Source organism: Buteo buteo, chromosome 4, assembly GCF_964188355.1.
Source record: "Buteo buteo chromosome 4, bButBut1.hap1.1, whole genome shotgun sequence".
Taxonomy (NCBI): Eukaryota; Metazoa; Chordata; class Aves; order Accipitriformes; family Accipitridae; genus Buteo; species Buteo buteo.
The window spans coordinates 38,096,539-38,119,650 of NC_134174.1; the positions used below are offsets into that span (position 1 = coordinate 38,096,539).

Consider the following 23,112-nt stretch of genomic DNA (forward strand, 5'->3'; position numbering starts at 1 on the left):
AAACATTCTCACAGACATCAGAGATTCTAAGTTCTCAGCAGATGGCACTATGAGACACATTTATCATGCTCTACAGCTACCTGAAAGGAGGTTGTAGTGAAGTGGGTGTCAGTCTCTTCTCCCAAGTAACAAGTGATAGGACAAGAGGAAAAGGCCTCAAGTTGTGCCAGGTGAGGTTTAGATTGGATATTAGGAAGAAGTTCTTCACAGAAAGGGTTGTCAACCATTGGAACAGGCTGCCCAGGGAAGTGGTTGAGTCACAATCCCTGGGGGTATTTAAAAGATGTGTAGATCTGGTACTTTAGGACACTGTTTAGTGGTAGACTTGACAGTGCTAGGTTAACGGTTGGACTTGATGGTCTTAAAGGTCTTTTCCAACCTAAACAATTCCAGGATTTACTTAAAGACAATAAACTAAACAGATCCAGCTGATGTAGGAACAATGTTATTAACTAATTGTTCAATTATTAAATTTATCTTGGGCTTTTGAAATATAAGTATCATAGTGACTTGAAAGATGTGTAGGTAGAGGAGGTTGACACAACTATAGACATAATAAAATTCTAGAATATATAAATTTTCTACCAAAATTCTTTCTAAAATTATTCCAAAACGATTTCATAGTGAGTTCAATGAATCATTGCATACTCAATAGTTTGTCACTTGGCTTTGATTTAAATACTACAATCCCATTTGTCTAACAAAGTAGCGACTTAGTCTTTTTCCTCTAGGCAAAATAGTCTTACAGCATTAGGTTTATATGCTATTTATTTTCCTATGAGGGAGGATTAAGTGCAAAGAGATTTTTTTCTTAACTGCAAAGGTTCCCCCTCTTTTGTAGGATTATGACCTTTCATGTGGTCCTGAAACACCTCAGTTTACTCTGTTGCACAAAAGGTGATAGACAAATGATAAAGTTTTCCCATGTTTGTATTCACAGCATGTGAACACATCTTGATGTGGAACTAAAATGAACAACTTTTTCAAAGAAAAGTCTGTCACTTTTGTACTGAAATTTTGCTCTGATTAGTAAGAATGCATCTCCTTGGTAGTATTTCCAGATTCTGTATTGTAGGATAACTTAGTACATTTACATCTTAACAGAAGAAAATCGGTCTCTTGCTAAAGAAATACCTTGTTAAAATGAAATTAACTTATTAACTAAATATGCTGTCCTAGCATTATTGTGCTACTCAACAGCTTCATACATCAGTGGTCAGTGTTAGTCTTGTTTATAAAACTGTATGCACAATTAGTAGAAAATTACTTTTTTTTCTGTAGTTTGCTAATTCATGTCCCCTTATCTCAGATTGGTTTTAATCCCTCAATATAAGGAGGTAGTAAGTTCAGTATGCTCTATTTCTAGCAATGCAATAGCTATCAGCATCTCCTTGGGAGTAAAATCTGCAGAGTGTTTTCTGTTTAGTATGACTAAATGTAATAATACTAACCACTGTAGACTTAAAACATAGTATTAGTCTGTAATTTAATTTGCTTCTTTGTGATTCAGGGAATGTAGTAACTTATTAACTTAACATAGAAATTTTATTTTAACAGTGAATGTTTAAGATATGAAATAGACACTATGATAGGAAAATAGATATTATGACAGGATCTCATTATTTAAGAGACTTGCATAGGATTAAAATCTCAGGTTTCAATACTGTACGTCATTGAAGTCATCCCTTATCTTTTCCCTTTGAAATGCAGGAGCCCAGTTTTGTTCATCTGCTGTGATTATGATGAAGCTCATCTTTTCCTTCAGATGCTGAAGATACAAGCTTAGGATAGATGCATGTCTATATGCCTGTAGCTTGCTTTTTTTTCCTAAGCTAGATGCTCAGAACACTGAACACTTCAACAGTAGCAGTAATAATGAGGCAGAAGATCATAGAAACTTACACTTTACACAAGTACTGTCATATAATGTGTGTAAATATTTCCATATTCTTTTTGAGCTAGAACTATGAATATCAAGCTAGAAGAAATCATGAAAACTAAGACAAGCTAAAATATTTTGTATTTCAGAGATCACCTCCTAGATTTCAGGTATCACAGATAGGTCCTTGTTTCTTACATCTGTCTTTGCCCAAACTTTCAGTTTCCTACCATCTTTTCCCTGGAATTTGGTATGATGGTAGTGTTCCCTTCAGATAGTTCATTTTTTCAGTCTATACCAATGAGTGTTTGTCATTCAAAAAGATGAACTTTTTAACAGTAGCAGTAATGAGATAGGAGATTCCTGGTACTTATGCTCAGTGGGGATTGAACCTAACTCTTCTGTAACAGTGGAAAAGCCTACCAGCTTCACCAGCTTTATATATATAGGTACTAAAGACTCTTTACTTAGTAGCCTCTAAGGACTATTTTAGTAGAACTATGTATGCCTTTAGTGAAATTTAGTTATATCCTTAAATATATTTCTAACTGTTTTACAATTATTTAAATTCACTATATTAAAAACAATGGTATTTAAGGAATAAAGTTAATTGCAAAATTGAATTTTCTGTGGCCCTAGTGAAAGAAAATTAACAATGCTAGGCTCTGTTTTGAAGGCTGTGTTGAATTTTCTGTCTCCCCATGACAGTTCACCCTTGTTGAAGTAAATAGGATTACCTGAAAGAAAACTTAGATGACCTTGAGAACAGAGTATGAACTGAGAAACAGGTAGTCAGCATATAATAATCAGAAATGAAGCAAAATTAATCTTTCCTAATGCATTACTTGGTTTGTGAGCTACATCTGTAGACTACATTTGCTTATGGTTTTGAAAGCTTTAAATTTTGCAATGTCTCTTAGTACATTTCTCTGTGAACGCATTTAAGTTAATTATACTCTTTCTAAAATGTTAATTTAGTATTTCTGGAAGTCATAATAACTTTCATGTACTTCAACATAAATTGCCTAAACCAAAATACATTTCTTCAGAGATTAAATAGCAATTGCCCACAATTATTTGGGAAGCTGAGCCTGTAAGTGTACTGTTGTTAAGATTGCTCTCATGAAGGGAGCCAGCAGTCTTTAATGACTACAAATAGTCTGGTCCATGGTTTCTGTCTAAACCAAAAGATTTGAAATAATCCCACGGATAATCAGACATGGAGTTCTCTTATCTCTTTTGATCACTTCACTTAAGATTATGAAATTTAGCAGTAGTTTTTAGATTAACAGATGGCAGGTCAAATGACTTGCCTACTGGGAAAGTGGCATATTTGCAGTCAGTTCCCTTGGTGCCTCACAGGCATTCAAATTAGTGCTGTTAGGTATATTCTGCATCATGCTAACTAAATTAATAACACTCTCCAGTTGTCAGTCTACTGAAGTACTGGCTGACTGTCCTGTTTGATAGTGCAGCTCTACTAGTCTCTTGAAGTGACTGCCCTTTTGTTTCTGCCATCTCTGCAGTGAGCACATTTTATCCTGTTGGGAGCATCTCCCATTGAAAAGTTCTGCACTCAAGATGATTGTGCCTTATTTTATTAGTATATTTAACATATACTGTTTTGGTACTGTTCCAAGATTGCTATAACCAGGATTTACATTATTGTCATATGTCCTGATGTTCACCATTTTAGTTTCTTCTGTAGAATGGTCAGCATATGAGCATTGCATCCTGCTTTGATCAGAGCAGTGCAGATTTTCTAAGTGTGAGTATTGTGATGGTGCAGATGTTGCAGGTCAAATTGTAAGTAGTCTGAGGGCAGTCAAAGAGCATATGTTGGGTAGAAGCTGTATTAGCTGTATAAACGATTAGGCTTAGTAAAATCACTCAGAAGCTTGAAAGCAAGCAGAAACTACCTGTTGAACATCACTATAGAGGACTGCTAATGTATCATCATCTCACAGAAGCATAGCAAAAACCAATAGCAAGGACTTATTTGGGGGAATAATAAAAAAGGTATGGCATCAATATTGACAGGTTGGAAAGACAAACACTTAAAATATAGGGAATACCTGTACTAAAAAAAGGATCACTTCTTACCAGTTGCTTGTCATCCAATATCACTTTTGAATCAGTTGAAACAGCAAAATTTTGAAAGACCAGTGCTTGTGGGACAGCAATCCCTAACCAGGTTCATTTCAGACCTAATAGGAATACTATTGACCATATGATTTCCAGGAAGAGGAGGGATTTTTACTTGTATAAGGGTATGCGAAACCATTTGGTATTTGTCATAGTACAAAAGATGCTGTCTTGGTATTGCGTAGTGGCTATGAAGTGGTATACTAAGACAATATTAGGTGATGTTGATACAGATGATACAATTCCAAGTGATACAGCTAAGCTTGTCTCCCTACTTTGCATTTCAAATCTCTATGTACCCCTTGTATATTTGTAGGTACATATACTTACATATTAACGTTTATACTTTAAATATATAAAGTTCAAAGCCATAAATGACATAACACTAATTCATAACAGTGCAGCTCTCGTCTTCTGGGAAAAGACTACTGTCTAAGCATCGTTTTCTGCAGTTCTCTGAAAATAAGGCTTACTTGATAGGTTTAGAAGTTATTTTAACATTGAGTAGTAAATTCACTATACGTATCTCAAACTCATTCCAGCTCTACAGATTTGACAGAGGTGAGTGCATAGAGATTTTCTAGTTCTTGGTGTTATGGTGGAAGGTAATATTACATTGTGTTACTTTCAGAAATTTTGCTTCAAAGAAACATAGCAGCTAACTTTCAAGAGTTTTTTGTTTTCTGATCTAGACCTGCTTTGATGACAGTAGAAGATGGAGGATATGAAATCTATGTTCATGTGGTGTCTGAGTTGATGGAAAAAATCTTCCTAAATATTCCTGCAGACTGGCTGAACAGATTAGTAGGTACTGTTTAATGAATTACTTGTGATAGAAACAGGCAGCAAAATTCACAATGGAAGTAAAATTATTAATTATTGACAATTTAGAATTGGGATGAGATTGTTCTGGAAATATGATGATTGCTCATAAGTAAGTCTTGTATAAGACAAAAAAACAACCTCAAAAGAGACCACTTCAGTTGCTGTCTGACAAACTCAGAAGTTCAGAGTTGAGGTAGCAACAACAAGAGGTGACATGGTATGAGCATTTATTGTATGTTATATAACTAAATATTTGGTAACTAAATGGATTCCTTATATGCAAAATAGAATCTCCTAGCAGTTTTTAGAAATGGCTAACATGCTTTCATGACGTAAATAACTGAGCGGTGTTTCAGACAGGCTTTCTTTGATACATCCTGTTTGACTTCTTGAGAGGTGTTTTAATTTATTCACAGGTGTTAGTTTAATGAGTAACAGTCTTATCACATCTGTTTTAATGACTTTTTAAAAACAAAGTTAATTTTCTATTCAGACATTGAGATACACTTCCAGTAATTCAGTGTAGCTTTCATGGAGGTGGAACTTGAATGTTAGGTGCTATTGTGAAAATAAAGAGTAAATTGGATTGTTCTGTCTTTGCAGTGCCCTCTTCAGATATGATCTACAGCACAATAGTAGCAGATCTGTGTCATTTGCTACTATCGGATAAGGAAGCATCCTATTTGTTGGAAATTAGGAGCCATTTTGTGCTAGATGAAAACAGCTATCCTTTGCAAAAGGATTTCCATCTGCTAGATTTTCATCCTGATCTTTGAAGCATTGACCTCTGCAATAACTGAGTAACAGAGACCGTAGGAACATACAGATGGCAAACAGAAGGAAAAATGAATTAGCTCAAGGAAGCAAATCTCTTGAAAAATACAAGAAAGGATTTTGGTTTTAATGTATACAAAAAAACACCCAAAAGGACTGGTATGGAATATCTGCTAATAGTATATACTGCTGCTGTAATACTGATAAATTGTCATAAAGTATATTTTTATACATACATTTTTATCTTAATGAACTCTTACTGGGTATCTGGTTTCCTTTTCTCCCTAGAAAAGTTCACTAGTATTGAGAGACTGCATTTTTCTCAGATATGGCAGATTAGAGGAAGACTGCTACAGTTCAGTAATATTTTAGTTACAAGGTTTTTGTTTTTCTTACCCAATATGCTGTCTGTAACTTGGTTATGTCTTGGCTTGCTTTGCTGTTGTGGTTGCTTTCCTTCTTTTAACAGCAGAATTTCTGCCATTGTTTTCTCTTGTAAAATAGAACTGTCTCACTGAACCTAATTTTGTGTATCTAGAAGTTATTGCACCAATTTGAGGTTTTAAACAGTTTAAACTGGTGCATTCTTCCGTGGACACTTTAAATTATTTAATTGTTGTAGTATTTATTGTTGTGGTATTTATCCAGCATAAGCTGGCAAATAAACTTAATCACCTTAAGCCAATTTAATCAGTTTAACACTGGTCTGCAACATTTTCTCCCAACTTGATCAGATTTAGAAATTAATTTAATTATTTTTGAAGTCTTACTGTATTTTGATACTGATTTTTATCAGTAAAAGACTGAGTAAATGATGACTGCACCTGACTTCATAAAGTAACAATCTCTCAGGCTTCAAACAGAACTGTTCTCAAAACTGAATTTGGTAAATCAAGTTGTCAAATGGAGGTAATATGACTGTTGAACAGCTTTCATGTGCTGTTTCTTGGAAGTGGCTACTTACAGTTGAATAACCATGTTTCCTGGTGCTAGTTTGGATTCTGTTGTATCTTATGGGAAACCAGTTTGGGACTGTTGGTTTTTAATGATGTTGATTAGAGCTATGTGTAAGCCATGCATTTTCTTGTGTACCAATAAAGGGAAAGATGATAATGTTTCTGATCAGTCTGGCAGCATGAGAGAATCCTAAGGACTGTTGGATAACATTGAAGAAATGAATTCTCAACTGAAGTTTCATGAGGTCACTTGTCTTATTTCTGTATTTAACTACTTGTGTACTGATCAATCTGGTCAGAGTCTATTGATCAAACAAGTTCATGCAGCTCTGCTCATAGCAAACTTAGTCTTCTGGTTTAAGCTCTAGCCATCTTGTGATAAAATAATTCCCCAATATTTTTGTCTATCTCTGAAACAGTGTCTTAACAGTTTTGTCAGCGAGCTTAGAAATGCTGATCTTACACCAGCAAAATAATTTCCTGCTTTGCCAAGATACCTGAGACTAGTATAAGACAGCACAGTGACACCAAAAACTATGCTCAACACTAGCACCACTGGTGTGCAAATCATGTGCAAATGGCAGGACAAAATCTCCAGAAGAAACTAGGTAGCCCCTTATACAAAGGAAATACTGCAGAGTCTCTCTAGAGGAATGATAATTTCCACAATGTTGAGCCTAGGGCAAGGGAGGAACCAGTCACAGAGGAGAATTGTAGTGTCCTTGTCTGATGATCAAGAATGAAAACTTACTTTTGCTACTGTTAATAAATTGTGCCTAAAGATAATATGGAAAATCACAGCTTTGTAGAACAAGAATTCAAGAGACTTGCAATGATTGAATTTCACCTCACTTGTAAAAGCACTTTTTATCTTTAGTTTCATGTGACCTGGCAAAAACAGGATGATGTTGTCCCAACCAATCACTTTGGGGAAAGTCCTAAGCATCTGTGCCTTTTATACCTTATTCTAACTATGCTTTACTCAGTAGCGTCTGATTCTGGAATGTGAATTTCTTAATGCCAGGGAAGACTATATTGAAGGGAAGAGCAAGTTCAGTGTTTGGGTTTAAATGATATATTAGCACTATTGCTGATCCCATATGAGTGAAAACATTCCCGGAGCATTTTGAGTTTAGTAAGACTCTTGAAAACCAGACATTGATTACATCAGAGAAATCCTAAAGATTGTTTTACATCCTGTCAATGTGTGGTCTCATTAGGATGATTTGATAACTTTGGGCAGAAGTCATGCCAGCTGGATTACTGAGCTGTATGTGACTAACCAAGTTCTACATACTGTGGTTAGATCTTTCCAGCTGACTTGGACTGGACTGCCTCATTCTCTTCTCATGATTTTTCAGATCACCACTGTGACTCTTGTTTAACAGTATTCCTTCTTGAAATCCAAGCTACAAACATGATACCATAGTTCAATGTTAACTTTAATAAATTTACCATAATTCTATAGTTTCTTTGGTTCCTAGTAATTCTGTGTAAAATTTCTAGGTCCTGCTGCCTTCAGACTTTTCTCCCTGCCTTTCAAACAGGAAACCATTTTACTTTCTGTGCCTCTGAGATAAGAGATTTCTTCTGAAGGCGCTTTTTGATCCTTTATCACCTCTAATGCATTTTGCTCCCTTTCAGTTTCATCAAGCTGCTGCTTTTAGAATGTACTATTAGGAGCAAGATATTATCAAATAAATCCATCTGGTTTCTCATGTCCTCACTTAGAGGGAAGGATAGAGTAGTGCAGATAGCACTGATCATTAGGCTTCCTAAAACACTAGTATAGGTGTAATTTTAACTGGGAGAGAAGGTAAGGTAGAGAGTAATCCACAAGGGAATATAAATAAATACTCTGCTTGAGTAGTGGTAGGGCTTCTTCTCTTGAGATCCTGTTCTCTAGAACAAGAATGTAACCATTATGTCTGTTCTAAAATGGTGGTAAGTTGCTGCTTACTGTCATTTGATGGGGTTGTACTTTCATTAAGTTACATACTAGATTTATTGCAGAGCTTTATAAATTCCTGTATTTGTCAATAGTAATGGGAAGTATTGAGGAAGGTGTCACATTTTGTATGATCTTATTTCTTGTGTATTTCTTGGATGGGTATTTTCTGTACTATGCATCTTGGTAAAATTCTGAAATTTTTTAGAGGAAAAGAAGCACTGTTAGGCACTGGGAGGTCATGTAATCATTCCTCCTCCTTCATCTTGATATGAGTCTCAAGCACAAGACCAGATGGATGATCCATAAAAGGCAGTAGGTAAAAAAAATTGTTCTATTATGTGACAATTGATAGCACTGTGTTATAATTCCTTCTTTAATAATCTCGCTTTACTGGAATAATTTTCTTGTTCAGTAATAGTCAAAAAGGACCCTTCTCATTTACTTCACTTGGATAACCTTGAGCAAAGTCAAGTACATTGGTAAGTGCATTTAAATGTTTCTTCATGATTTTAGCTGGAATTATTGAATACACCAACTGAAAGTATTGGTACTCTTAATGTATAAGAAGCACAAAGAAAAGAGACCACGTTAGTACAATGCATTGTTTTATTACTTGGACCATACTGTACATCAAATCAGACAGGTGACTTCCCACTTCAGAGGTATATGTAATGTTAATAGACACTGTACATGACATACATCTTCCTGGACAAGGTAGTAAAGAATGTTTCAGACAGGTAAACAGTTTACTTTTAAGATATTTAATGTTTATTGGTATAATTTAAATCAGAGGGACATAATGTATTTGGTAAAATTGCTTTATTATAGTAATGTAGTTATAAAGTCTCTATATAGTTTTCCTTCCCAGATCAAACATGTTGCCTGTTAGATTAATTTTCAGTGGTTTTGCAGGAGTAAAATTTGAAAACAGCTGTTTGGGGTTGGGGGTGCTGGCATTACTCATTTAACAGAGATATAATGAGGGCTGGTTTTGTAAAATCCAATTAAATGTAATGAGTCTAGGCTTATCTTATATCCAGCGGTGCAGTTAGCAAGATGGACTGAGGCTACCATGTAACATTTCAAATAGGGGATCAGGTGAAGTGGAGTCTGTTATGTTACAATTCCTCTCAAATATATTCTCATTCATAATATTTCTTTTAGATAACAATATTATCAAAGTGGAAAGTGTTCTCATCTCCCCAGAGAAGCCTCATTTTTTTAATATATTGAATTAATTAATATTGTATCCTGTTTGAAAGGAAGTTGACTTTCTTTCAGCTGTGGAGAATAATGGTCCTCTTGGAATGTAATTGTACAAAATGTTTTGCTGCAATAGTCTGTGTGTCTGGTTTACAGCTGTATAGCATGAAAGGTACAGAGTTCAGGTCTCCAGTGAACAATCAAGAGAAGACTGTCCTATTTACTTTATTTTTATTAAAAATAATTGCTCTGAATTATTTTACAGAACAGTAATTTACTTAACAAAGAAAACTCTACCACTAAAACAGACAAATGTCCTGGGGGCTTAAGCTAATTGAATTTTCTGTGTAAGAATGGCCATACTAGGTCAAACCTAAGGTTATTGTAATCAATGCTCTGTCTCCAGGAGAGATGTGTTTAGGGAGAAATATATAAGGACAGGACAGGTGCCTTGTATTACTTTCTCAGAGTACTCCAGTAGTCCTGCAAGCCTCCAATCATTTGTGACTTCAGGACTTCTTTTATGCTTCTCCCTTAGTATCAACACAGTGTGTTGTATGTTGGGGTCAGCTGAAAACATTGAACTGAATTACTGCAAGAAATGCATTGTGCTGAGGGTTGTGAACAGGTGCTCCTAGGTTTTTGATCAAGAAACACTCAGTACTTTCCACCACTCTTATTCAAAAGAGGTTTTAAATATAATGCTGCTATTGTAAATAAATTGTAAATTTAGTAGTCAACATCTTTGGGGCTTTGTCTGTTTCGGCATACTTAGTGGGTTTCCATCCCTTTTGGTGAAGCTACTCTGTTGTGATGCAAGGCAGTGGACAGTTAGGCCTGGTATCATCATTGACAATTCTTAGCTTGTTTTAGGTTCTGTCCGCATGATGGATGATCATTTGTGCCCAGCATAACCAAGAACTGGAATTTACTAGTCAAAATAACTAATACTGGGAGATTGTTTGTCTTCCTGTTTTGTTTACTCTGCTGCATATTAATTAAATTGGACATACATTTTAAAGAGAGGAATGTTAGAGTTCCAGCCTACCAAGGACCAGGTCTTCTCTTTGCATTTGGGCAAGGAAAGAATTTACTTATTTTATTCTTGTCTACTTAGAAGTGTAAAGTGGTCAAAGATTTTGTACCCTTTATCATTAGGTTAGGAAAGACAGTGAGAGCTTTTCCATTTTAAGGTTGTTTTTTTAATCTGTGCTGTTTACATGCTGTGGCAGAGAGCATGCCATCGTTTAACCAACTCCTTGGGCTTGCTGATCATTTCATTCCAGTGTTCTAGTTCTTTGCCACGGGTATACATGAAAGGCCCAACTATTACACGTCCTAGCAGATGTGCTTCTGGGAAAACAAAAAAAGCTATTAGTGATTAACACCTGTGAGTGCTTCTCTGAAATCCTTACCTAATTTAGAACATTAACTTGTATTTCTCAAAGTAATGCATGTTCTGAAAGTTATTTTTAAACCAAAATTTTCATCGAGGAATTCACTCTAGATTTCAAGTTCCGTAGTTTCTGCATGGTAAGACTCAGCATTAAAAGGTACTGCAGTAAGTGGGCCTACCCTATTGCCTGCGCTCTAAACTAGAATCTGTTTAATGTGCACAGACCTGTATCTGCCCAGCCCCTGTACTTCAAGTGTCCTGTGGAAGTGTGTGCTAGGTTGGGGCATCACCAAACCTAGTAGGGTTCATATGATGCTCTAGCTTGGGAAAGAATAGATTTAGTTACTGAGACAGCTGGGAGTGGCAATATGTGGGTTGCCACTGACCACCCTCTGCCAGTGAGGGGATTGTGTCTTTGTGCGTGAACTTTTCAGCTGTGGATGGGGAGAACAATTTGAACCTGCCTTACATGAACTTCAGAATGTTTGTAAAGCATTTGGCTGTCCACAAATGATGAAAGGCTCGAGTACTGATCCTGGTTCTTGTCAATCCTCAAAGCCAAAGCACCTCTCCAAAATGTCACCTAAGGGAATTTTTTTAGGAGCATATGAATCCAAATGAGGTTATTAACGTTTCATTATTGAGATCATATTTGTACTGCAGGGAAGATGCTTTTCTTGTGAGCAGTGGAAATACTGAATTCTGATTTCCTTTTCTAAGCAGAACTCCTTAATGGATTCTCTGACAATTAGTAAGAGGTAACCTCAAGCATCAGGTTTTCTGATCCCTCCCCCAAATGGGGATGTTTGTAATCTCTCTTTCTTCTTTCTCACGGCTTGAACTGCTGTGATAATTAAAATTCCTATTCCTCTTTCAAATTTGGTTAGGAACAGTGAATGCCTTCAAAATTTTGGAGGTTGGGGGTTACACACATGAGTGTTCACAGAATGTAATTACATAAGCTTTTTTCTTAGGATACCAAAATGAAACAACAGTACAGCACCTTGTACTGACAGTGACCAGCCTACAGATATTTTATTTATGTCTTCCATTAAATTTATCTTTAGCCTCTGAAATAGAGACATACACTTACTGCAATAATTTATTCTGCTTTTTAAAGAAACAGCCTGTGAAATTCCCCCAACCTTTTATATGTTTTGTGATTGTTTCTGCAAAGGAATTAGTTCCTCCCATGTTTAAATATATCTGCAATATGTAAGAGATTTACCACATCTTAACTGTAATAATTTACATAGCTTACTTTCTCCCTTGATGCTCTGGAGCACAGACAGACTCAGGCTTGCTGTATCCAGCTCTGTCTGATCTGCCTTGAAACTGAAGGTTTCATTATACACTGGATTGGGAGATCCCAGAACAGCTGTTGTCTTTTTACTTTTGATGAATTTGTTATGGTTCATTAGTGAGACTTTGACATACACACCTTGGAGAGAAAGAAATTCAAGGAGAAAATACATCAGAGGCAGTTGGGAGAAGTCTTAAGGAATTTCTTGCTTTCAGGAGTCAATATTAAGTATAAAATTAGAACATGAACAATTCGTGAAATGTGCATGGCAATGCATAATATTAAGCAAGGAGTACACAAAGTACTTGGGGTGCAGTTTTGCAGTGCACTTTCCCATTTAAGAGCTGTTAAAAGGAGCAGTCATATTCTTACCCTGCATCCTTGATCTTATATTTGTATACCTTCCCTTCATCTGATGGAGACTTCTTTGAAGGCTTAGTTTGCTGGGTCAGTAGTTAATTTTGTATATTTGATCATGAGTGTTTGATCTAACACAAGGGAGGCTGTAATGGAGGAGCCATGTTGTAGAGCTGCAGCCTGTGCTTGGATTGGATGTGTTTCAGGGGAACAGATTCTCCTAGTCAAAGAAGAATCTTTAAACAAAAGGTTTTACTAATGACTTCTAGCCCTGTGGTAAGGGTTCTATAAAAAATTTCAGGAAAAGATGAATGATTTCTGCTCATTCTTCTAGAAAATATTACAAAAACTGTGAGTGCGTGTGGGAACAAGAACACGAAAAAACTTTGCTTTGCTTCCTGAAGGGGAGCTGTATTGCATTGTGGTCTTATTCAGTACATCTTTGACAATGAGATACAGAGCAGCCTGAAATTGTCCATTCTTCCCTACCCTTCTACAAAATCTAGTGACAAACATGTAGAAATTTCATCTTAATTGATGGCTAAAGATCTGTTCTTTTTGCAGTGAAGCAGTAATAGATTCTATGCTTCTACTGTGTTTATTACTACCTGCTATTCACTTAAGGTTCATCTGTATAGCAAAAATCATTAGAAATGTCAGGATTGAGACAGCATTTGATGGACTCCTAATGTCTCCTTGTTATTTCTACAGATCCAGTAGGCCCTCATTACTGTTGCAGAGGGTGCAGGATTATGAGAACAGATTTTTTTGACAGAGCTGCCACCCGAGTGCTATATATGGAAGGAGATACTATGTAAACTACTTGCACAAAGTCTGACTTTTCATTACTGTCTTATTACTACTTAATAGATTTAATTCAGTAATGTGAATCTAAAAATAAATATTTCCTTACTGTCCTATACTGCATATCTACCATGAAAGATTAGTGTTGCACTAATCCCTGTTAATATAGAAAACTTCTTATTCCAGTTTCTTCAGGATTTACCAGATAATCTGTGGACCCTAAATCATACTTGAAGGGCATTAGCAAAGGAAATAACCCCCAATTTATTTAATTTTCCTTTTTTTTTCTTAGTAATATATTCTGGAGAAGTGCCTTCTGGCAGCTCTTCCTTCCAGAACGTGCCCATGACTCTTGGTTGTTATGATAACTTCAAGTATACTAGTACTAAAATAACATGGCGGATTCATGATAGATTTGTAGAAAGAAACACAGAGTTCTGGCTCTGTGCTACAGAACTTCACAACAACCTGCAAGCAAAGACATGATATATTAAGTGTGCTCTCCCTCTCTTGTAAAGCTATTGACATGATGTAAAATTAGAACATTTGCTTTTAGTTCGTGATGCTACTTTCTTCATCTGCCACAAACAAGTCATATTTTTTTCTGGCCATCTTTACCTTGGTTATTTGTTTTCTAAAACTAATACATTCTGTAATAGATTTCTCTTTCAACAAGTGCACAGGGTATGATTCTGCTTGTTGGAAACCTCTATAGTCTCATAATTTTACTGTGCATTTCTTCATTTGTGAGTTTTACTCTAAGCAGAGCAAATTTATCTCTTCATGTGAATGTAGATTTACTCAGAAGGCATTGTTTCTAAAGCTAAACATCCTGGTAACAGCCCACTCAAACCTCAGAAAAACTTCATGTGTGCATATAGAGAACTAAACCTCTTTTCTTTTTAACTGCTGGGCGTATTTTGTGTTTATATTATTTAGTTTCAAAGCTCTTCAAAAAAAATCACTACAGATTCAAACACAAGTTTGGTTCTTCCATCTATTTTGCTTTGAGTGTTTAGATTTTCAATAGCATTTTGAGGTAATCTCTACACTCAACATCTCTGAGCCAAGGACACATGAGCATGATGTACCAGGAAGACTCCCACTGCAGTAAGGAGGAAAAATTGTGACTCCATGCCATGGTCCTTTGAACAACGGCCAGGCTGTCCTAAAATGGGAATTTTTTCCAGTTCAGTTGTCCCTAGGACAGCTGTTCAGTGTAAGCAGTTGTCCTGCAGCTGCTACCCCTGGGCTTTTGCCTTGAGGCAACTCTGTTAATATCAATATCCCCTGAAATGCTACCTTCTCTGGATTGGAGTGCAGCAAAGGGATGTTGCTCACTGTATTAAAGCTGGAGAAAAAAAATTGCTACTGATGACATGAGACAAACCATTTATTATGAAACAAAACCAAAACATAGCAGAACTGGCTATCAAAATCTAATTACCCCAGTAACAAAGTATGGCTTTTTTCCACTCAGATTAAATCACACGGATGTTTATTTGTTCTTTTCAGAGTCCCTCAGCACAAGCCTGGGTGGACAGATGAGGAAGGACCAAATTAAAACAGGAATTTTGGAGCTGATAGCAGAGAGGAAATCACACTTACTGACAGCATGGCTCTCCTCCTGGAGCTTTAATCCTCTTGCCCTCAGAACCACTACAGTGAGACGGCCCAGGTAGTCATTGTAGCTGAGGGAGAACTGGATATCACCATGCTCTGAAGGAGGCTTTGGAAGCAGGAGAACACTTGTCAAATATATCTCAAAAACTCCCTCTTCACACAGACAAATGGGGGGGGGCAAGTTCTTCATACTAGTAGTTTCTGCCACACTAAGGCATGTGAGTGAATTGTAATGGCTTTATTTATGCTGTTGTCACATTTGATAGAACCAATTAATCAGCCTTCTGAACCTCTGAATTATTATCTCTTTTAGGTGATGCCTATTTCCTTGCTTTTGCTGCCTTTTTCTGCTCTTACTAATTCAAAACAAGCAAATAACAAAAGGCACTTTCTTATGTATCTCCTAACTCATGTGACAGTTTCTGAACAGTTGGATAATCCCTATAGAATAGCTATGGAACTGCAGGTTGGTAAAATGGGAATTTTGATTCCAAATGTTTATCAAACACTTCTGTATCTGCTGTATACAACATACTACTTCTTCAGCTGTACCCCTCCAATACTTGTAAAATGACAGAAGTTCCACAATGCCAAGCAGCCTGGTATCACATACCTCCAAGTTTTCTTTCTCCAGATCTCTCCATATGACTAGTTTGTTGTCATCAGTCAATGTTTGATTTTTCAGTGGGAAGGTAACTTGGCCTAGGAGATGATGCTTCTTCTGTTTATTGACATGATAAACCAAAAACTTCAGAGTCCTTTGGAGCAACATTTTACTGGAAACCTGTACAGGAAAAGGAAGAATATATTAATAATTACAAAACATCTGACACTTTTCTACTCTAGCATGACTTCAAAGGAAGAATTTTGCAAAGTGTATTAAAGGTAGGTGGAGATTTCCTTTGATTATTTGAAGTCCACTTTCTTAATTTGCCTAAAGTTTTAGCTATGCAGAAGTCTAAAGATCCAAGCTAAAATAGAACGAGTTCATTTGACAATGTGAAGTTAGCTGGTGGTTTTTCAACTCATCCAGATCTAGTGTTATATGATGCATTCACTTCCAGCCACAAATGTTTAGAAATCTGTAAACACTCAGTTTTCAATTGCCTGAAATACAAACTTTTTTGGTTTTAAAGCTTTTGTCTTGTGATACCTGCTGAAAGCCTCTTGGCATAGGGAGCCAAGCTCCTAGCTTTACAGCACTATACAAATAGCATACCAGACATCTCATGAGTTCTAGTTTCTAGCCTGCTTCCACAGCAAAGAAACTAAAAGCTATGACAGCATTAGTTCAGTGTTGGTTGCTTCTGGACTTCTAGAGCTGCTGGGCTAAACTGCTCAGCCATAGTTCAAACTAGAGTTTTCATCATTCCTAGGGAAAGTTCTGGAATCCTCAACTTTGGTGTAGACCACATGTAAGATCAGTTCTGGAGCCACAGTCTTCTGTAGCCCAGGATCTCCAGAAGATCCAGTAATAAATCCTATCTCCAGTGGAAACTACTTGTATATTGGTAGAAGTTTGTAGAAAATTAATTTTCACAAAACATGTACTGTAGTTTGACAAGTCAATATTTGCAAACAAAAATCTGCTTCATCATAAGGACAAGTACCTGAAAAACAAAGTTTTCATCAAACTGCGGGTTAAGGGTTTTGCATTTTGTTTTGGACTGCAAGTAGCTTCTTTTATCAGGCAGCAAATAGATTTTCACAAATGGACTACAGGAATCAGCAGGAGGCTGCAGCTTTCTGGCTTTGATCAAGGAGACGAGGAGCCTTTCTGACTCTTGCTCATATTCTATGGAAAACCAGAGGCGGCCAATGTTGCCTTCAGGAAAATCTGTCTCACTTTTGTCTTCAGGAAACTTGTACAGGTCTGGGTTAACGGTCCCTACAACATAAGCTCCAGCTTCATGAAATAAAAAACAAGTACTCTCAGATTAGTATGAAGACCATAGCAGACATTTTTATAACCACTGCTGTGTTAGGGGAAATCACATTAATCTGTTTATTAACAATCCATTTTTGCATAAACTTGGTATTTTAATTTTTTATCCTTCACATTTGGAGGAGTAGTTGTAGGCTGCACCACTTTTCTTTCTCTTATTCCTGTGACTGTACCTTGATAGTTTTAGGTATTTGTCGTTGCAATCTGCGACTGGTCACTCTACTGTTTCTGGGGATGACAATCAGACAATTTCTGAGTTACACTCATGTTGTGCCTTTACAGAACACAGAAGGAGAGACTGCTTTGTCTGCTGTATGTGCAAGATCCCACAGCAGTGGGACCAGAATGGCTACATTCTGGCCCAATTCCTCTCTCTATATAAAATATATAGTGTTTAGGGCTTGTACTGTGTAACACTGGTATGCTCCCAGTAAACATGCTTCATAATAGTAGTTACCTTTTAAGAGTACCCTTAGAAAGAGTCCCATTTTTGCAATGCCATACCCAAAGAATGAAATGATGACCGTGGCCCAGACTGAGGAATCATGTAGGGGTCACTGCCTTCCTGAACGTGTTCTTCGTTCGTCAGGTTAATCCAGTCTCGCCCATGCAGTGTTGGTGGAATGATAAATGGAACACTCCTGGATCTGCTCAAGACAACAGCTACTGACTCTTCTGGTTTAAATATGGAAACCAAACTTGGTAACAGTAATAAATTTACTGTTCTTATCTCACAATTTTGCAAAAATTCTATGGAGATATGTAAGTAGAAAAGATGATAAATACTCATCATTTTGCAATTTATTTTATTTGTATAATACCTAGAGCTCCAGTGAGGGACATCAGACCTTAATTCTTCAAACAGATCCCTCACTTTTTCCCTTTCTTCTCCTCTAGAATTGATCTTTCAAAGGAAAGGAAGAATTAACTGCAGCTGCTTGGTTTTAAGCCCCAAAGCCTTGCAGTAACTAACTTTTTAAGAGGGTCTCCTTTCTGACCTGAAGTCCTATTGTTTGGTTCTCAGATGCTTCATTATGAGACCACCAGGAATTACTCTGGAACATAGGCTGAATTTGTCTAGGTAATAGATAAAGCTACCCATGCAGCAATTACACTTGAATGTATTATCTCTTTTACATAAATCAGAAATAATCATTGCATTCATAGTTAAAGTATTATTTTCCTAAAGGAACAAAACAGAACATGACTGTTTTCATATAATTTAGGGGTCTTATTTATTTCTGTATATGCTTATAATTTGATCATCCCCTTATTTCAACTTGTAAAATCTCATATAAATTACCAACAGCGTGTGCTTTAAAAACAAAAATATGTACCTTGTGCTTTTTAGTTGAGTTTCGGAAGTTGACTGATCCTGAAAAAGGGCATTTGCATTTGTCATTTTGACAGGACCGCTGAGCTTTTCATAAGAAAGGATGCAGCAAAACTTTTTCCAGAGCAAGTATGCAGTTATTCCAATGAGAACAAATAAGAGGATCCCTCCTATTATACCTCCAGCAAGAGCAACTGCTTGTTCTGTTCAAACATAGAAGCCCATAAAGTATCAAAGTTATGTATGTTTTGGGGGTAGACAGGAATATTAAAGCTGACAGATTTATTTGATTTACATTCCAAAATTATTTTTAAATGAAACATCCTCCTCAAGTGCACATTTTTGTCTTCAGTTATAGCATGATGCAACACCTGAAGATGTATGACATCAGCAGTGAGATATTAGAAAGTGTTCAGGTATGCTGGCAATGACTGCAATGTAAAAGACTATAAACAGGAAAAAAAACCCAAACCCAAAGAGTTATGTCTTATTTTACATTAGCATAAGCATTTACCTTAGCATGGCAGAAGTGCTAGAGCTTTCATAACAGAAGAAAAAGAAAACCCAGGAGCACCTAAGACAAAAGGTACCATTATTTTGGTTTGTTCTTCCAACTATTCATCTATGTTGAATTGAGACTAGATCCTGGCACAAGGAACAAAGCAAAGCTCTAGGTTGTTTTCTTTCTAAGGATGCACATGCTTCCTGATCTGTAAAGTCAAACTTAACTATCCCTTAATGCTGTTTCCTGAATCTTGATTACTTCAGATAAAATCAAATCTTGTATAATTTGGGGTTTGGTTTTTTTTCACACTGATAAAACTTAATAAATGTCTTTAATATGTGTATGAGGAATTCAGTTGTGAGAATTTCTCACTGGACCAAGGGTAGACCATTGCTAATGGGCTCTGTTCATTGTTTTCTCATGTTTGCTGAGTATGCTAGAGTAAAAGGCTGGGAAGACCCCTTCTGCACTGTACCTTATACCCAGCCTGCCTTGGCCTACGACTAAACTAGTGCTGGTGCCTCGAGATGTGACTAGGTCTCAGCTGAGACTTGATCCTACCAGAATATGAGCCCAAACTGCTGAATTATCTTTCACTCTTGTCGTGGTTTAACCCCAGCCAGCAACTAAGCACCACACAGCCACTCACTCCCCACACCCTGCAGTGGGATGGCGGAGAAAATCAGGAAGAGAAGTAAAACTCATGGGCTGGGATAAGAATGGTTTCATAGAACAGAAGAAACTAATAATGATAACAATAACACTAATAAAATGACAACAGCAATAATAAAAGGATTGGAATGTACAAATGATGCACAGTGGAATTGCTCACCGCCCACTGATCGACACCCAGCCAGTCCCCGAGTGGCGATTCCCCTGCCCCTATTCCCCCAAGTTCCTATACTAGATGTGGTGTCCCATGGTATGGAATACCCCTTTGGCCAGTTTGGATCAGCTGCCCTGGCTGTGTCCTGTGCCAACTTCTTGTGCCCCTCCAGCTTTCTTGCTGGCTGGGCATGAGAAGCTGAAAAATCCTTGACTTTAGACTAAACGCTACGTGGCAACAACTGAAAACATCAGTGTTATCAACATTCTTCTCATACTGAACTCAAAACATAGCACTGTACCAGCTACTAGGAAGACAGTTAACTCTATCCCAGCTGAAACCAGGACAACTCTGCAGCCATGGGAGGCAGCCCCGCTTTTAGGTGGCGATAACTGTGATTATGCTTTATTCCTTTCTCCTTTTTATCTGTGCTTGGTAGGTACTTTGCAGTTAGCCACCTCTATAGGATGGTACAGGTAAATAATGACACTACAAGCACAAAATAATCAGTCAACACTAGTAGTAGTTTTGAATAAGAATTCAAAACTAATTTGATACAGTTTATTGATTAGAGCTATAAAGAGTACAGGAAGTGAGTTGCAAATACCCGTATTACTGATCTTTTTCACTGTTGCCGTGTTGCAGTAAGTGATATGAAATGTCCTTCAGCTACAGAACACTTACGTAAATACCTTGTGCTATAAAATTAACCTGGCCATAGTGCCTCAAAGGCCTTTATCTGATCCTATCTCATTTTCCTGCATTTGGTACAGTCGTAGGAGCCAACTTATTTTTGCAGCTCCCCTCCAGGTGTGTTGCCTTAGCTCTCTGCAGGAATTGGCTGGCTGCTTCCCCCTGAGTCTTGGAATCACTCATGTCTCCCAGCACTTTGGAGCAACCACCCTGCTCATGGCACAGCAACAGGTACTTTGCTGTCCTTGCAACCTGTAGGTGGGCTGAATAGGTTTCAGCATTTAGCCAGGCTATTAGTACAATAGTATTAGTAGAAGACTTACCCTGAGGAACAGGAAACAAGTACCTATTTGGTATGGGTTAATATTAATACAGAGACAAGTCTGGTTGTGCTACACTGCTAACTTAGTTTTGTTTCATGAGAATGCACACCATGAGGAAATAAGTAACAAATGCAGTCCTGAGCATGGAAATTCTGTGCGTTTGTTCCTCTCAGTTTTGTAGAGCATGCTCAAGTATGTCTTCAGGCAGACTGCCATTTTATTACAGCTTAGAAGGCCAGATGCAGAAAAACTGCCTTTAGTTTAATGCCCATGAACATAATAGAAATTAATGATTCTCTTCATAGAGATGTAGTATCAACAATACGAATGTTTTATGTGGCTGGTGGTTTTACTGTCCTGACATGGGTATCTTAAAGGTTAACATTTTAAGCAAGCTCAACAGGACTGTCTGTTTAACTTGTTCTCTCCATTCCCAAGTCTTTAATGCTCTCAGCAGCAGTCCTGTGTGGGAACATCACCAGTTTGTAACCATTAAGGACAGTAAGCTGAGGTGCACTGTAAAGCAATATATAATACAGCAGCTGTGCATTGATTTTGGAGTAAGAGAATGAGTTTCCAATCTCTTTGTTAATGAGTTTAGTGTACTGAATTTGTTTACTGCAAAATGATGGTAAGTATTTATGAGCCATCCACTGCCATTGGCTCAAATTCTGCTTTTTTTATTTTTGCACAGTGACAGATGTAAGGTAAAGTTTTACCCATTTCAGTAAAGCTACCTATGATTTAATGAGGGTGAGGAGAATTTGGCTCACTTTCAGTCCATCTTATCTGATTAGATCAGTAACAGAACCAGTAGCTTAGAGCACAATGTAGCACTAGTCACAAAATCAACCATTTAAATAAGTTGAAGCCATTGTATAGAGGGAGAAAATACGTATCTTTTTAAATAACTACCTGTCATCATGAGAGATTGATGTATTGTATTCTGCTGTGGTACAGGATCGTGGCAGCTGGAGACGGAAGAGACCTGTTGGACCACTTCATCTGCGAGTGGCCTGTGCTGGCGGACTGTCCACTGTTAACAGGTACCAGGTTTATCCTAGCGCAGAGAAACGTCGATGGTCATCATCTGTCTCCTTTGGGCCCGGATCCCCTTTTGCTTAGTGTCCGACGATACGTTTTTAATAAGCTTTTCTTAAACTGGGCAGTAAGCCTTTTGGAGTTGCGACCTGCCAGTTCTCCATCAAAAGCCTTAATCCCTCTATAAACGCTCAGATTTACCATTCACAGTACCAGCAGGCGTACAGCGGAGCCCGAGTTATTTGGGGTGGCAGGCGCACTCCCGGCACACGCCGTGCCCGTCTCGGGGAGCGAAGCTGTGGGTGCTCCGACAGCAGCACGGAACGAAGCTGGGGGCTGCCTGACAGCCCTGCAGGTCAGGGGCTGCCGCTCCCTGGGCCGGCTCCAGCAGAGGGTCGGACAGTTTACGGCCCTGTACCTCCAGAGGCAGGTCCGAGGTGATCTCTCACCCCCGCTTTCCCGAAGTGCTAGCGCGGCGGCGGGGAGGGGGCGTCCGGGGCTCCGGCTCGGCCCCGCGGCGGGGCGGGCAGGGCCGCCTGTTTTCCGAGGAGGGCAAAAGCTGGGGTGCCCGCCCCGGGGGGTGCCCGCCCCGGGGGGTGCCGGAGGAGCCGAGCCCCCCTGCCCGCGCCCCCAGCGGCACTTACCGGGCGCGGGTGCTGGCGTCCCGCGCTCACGGCCTCCGGCCCCCCCCGGCTCTTGAAGGGGCGGCGGGGCCCTGCGGCGGCCCCTCCCCGGCCCGCCCCCGCGGTGGCCCACGGGGGGAGGCTGGAGAGGCGCCACGGGGGGCGGTGGGGAGAGGTCCGGTTCCCGTCAGGAGGAGGGCAGGGCGGGGCAGGGGCAGGCTGGGAGCGGGGTCCAGCCGCGGGCGGGCTCTCGGTGCGGGGCCGGCCGGCGCCGTCAGCCGCAGGAGGCTGAGAGAGCTGCGGGAGGGAACTACGGGCGTGCTCGGGGAAAGGCTTCGGCAGGGGGAGTTCGGGTCCGGAAACCCGGGCGGGCGAGAGGTTGGCGTGCGCGGGTGTACAACCTGTAGCGAACGGCGTAAGCCCAGAGGAGCACAGGAGGGCTGCTTCGGCAGTTGCGGTTACAGCTTTTCCTGGTTGTATTTACGAACGTAACGATCTTTAATCTCGTGTGTGTGCAACAAATACAACGCAGTAGATCTTAACTAATAAAACTACTCGTGCGTAGTGCAGAAACAAAATTATTCACCTTCACTTGTTGCCCGCTAAC

At 38.6% G+C, this 23,112-nt stretch overlaps 2 protein-coding genes across 17 annotated transcripts in view; one reads left to right on the forward strand and one right to left on the reverse strand.

Moving 5' to 3' along the window:
- SHLD2 (shieldin complex subunit 2) overlaps nucleotides 1-6,696 on the forward strand; it is a 44,363-nt gene extending 37,667 nt beyond the window's left edge. For 12 of the 14 annotated variants that reach the window (XM_075025569.1, XM_075025576.1, XM_075025568.1 and 9 more), the window contains 2 exons: nucleotides 4,717-4,832; nucleotides 5,453-6,696. In XM_075025569.1, the coding sequence (XP_074881670.1) occupies nucleotides 4,717-4,832; nucleotides 5,453-5,625 (289 nt within the window). In that variant the 3' untranslated portion in view covers nucleotides 5,626-6,696. Of the gene's footprint in view, nucleotides 1-1,710; nucleotides 4,586-4,716; nucleotides 4,833-5,452 lie in introns of those variants that run through there. The other 2 variants (XR_012650086.1, XM_075025579.1) reach the window with 2 other exon arrangements.
- Nucleotides 6,697-9,127: 2,431 nt separating this feature from the next.
- LOC142030097 (synaptotagmin-15-like) lies at nucleotides 9,128-22,660 on the reverse strand. 3 transcript variants are annotated; one of them, XM_075025582.1, is made up of 9 exons: nucleotides 22,527-22,660; nucleotides 21,757-21,901; nucleotides 18,499-18,697; nucleotides 17,666-17,808; nucleotides 16,827-17,122; nucleotides 15,830-16,000; nucleotides 15,202-15,322; nucleotides 12,391-12,570; nucleotides 9,128-11,086 (listed from the first exon to the last, which is right to left on the reverse strand). In XM_075025582.1, exons 2-9 carry the CDS (start codon nucleotides 21,764-21,766, stop codon nucleotides 10,950-10,952), a joined length of 1,257 nt encoding a protein of 418 aa, XP_074881683.1. In that variant the 5' UTR covers nucleotides 21,767-21,901; nucleotides 22,527-22,660; the 3' UTR covers nucleotides 9,128-10,949. The 3 variants fall into 3 exon arrangements, with proteins under 3 accessions (XP_074881683.1, XP_074881682.1, XP_074881684.1); XM_075025581.1 differs by lacking the exon at nucleotides 22,527-22,660 and having other exon boundaries at nucleotides 21,757-22,514; XM_075025583.1 differs by lacking the exons at nucleotides 18,499-18,697; nucleotides 21,757-21,901; nucleotides 22,527-22,660 and having other exon boundaries at nucleotides 16,827-17,011; nucleotides 17,666-18,467.
- Between the last annotated feature and the right edge of the window lie 452 nt (nucleotides 22,661-23,112).

Bases quoted from the DNA above. Each gene is read 5' to 3' on its own strand.
- LOC142030097 (XM_075025582.1), bottom strand. The intron at 17,123-17,665 runs GTATGGCATTGC...TATTTCATGAAG, and splicing joins GTCATCATTTCATTCTTTGG to CTGGAGCTTATGTTGTAGGG. The intron at 16,001-16,826 runs GTACTTGTCCTT...TTTCCTGTACAG, and splicing joins ATGAAAACTTTGTTTTTCAG to GTTTCCAGTAAAATGTTGCT.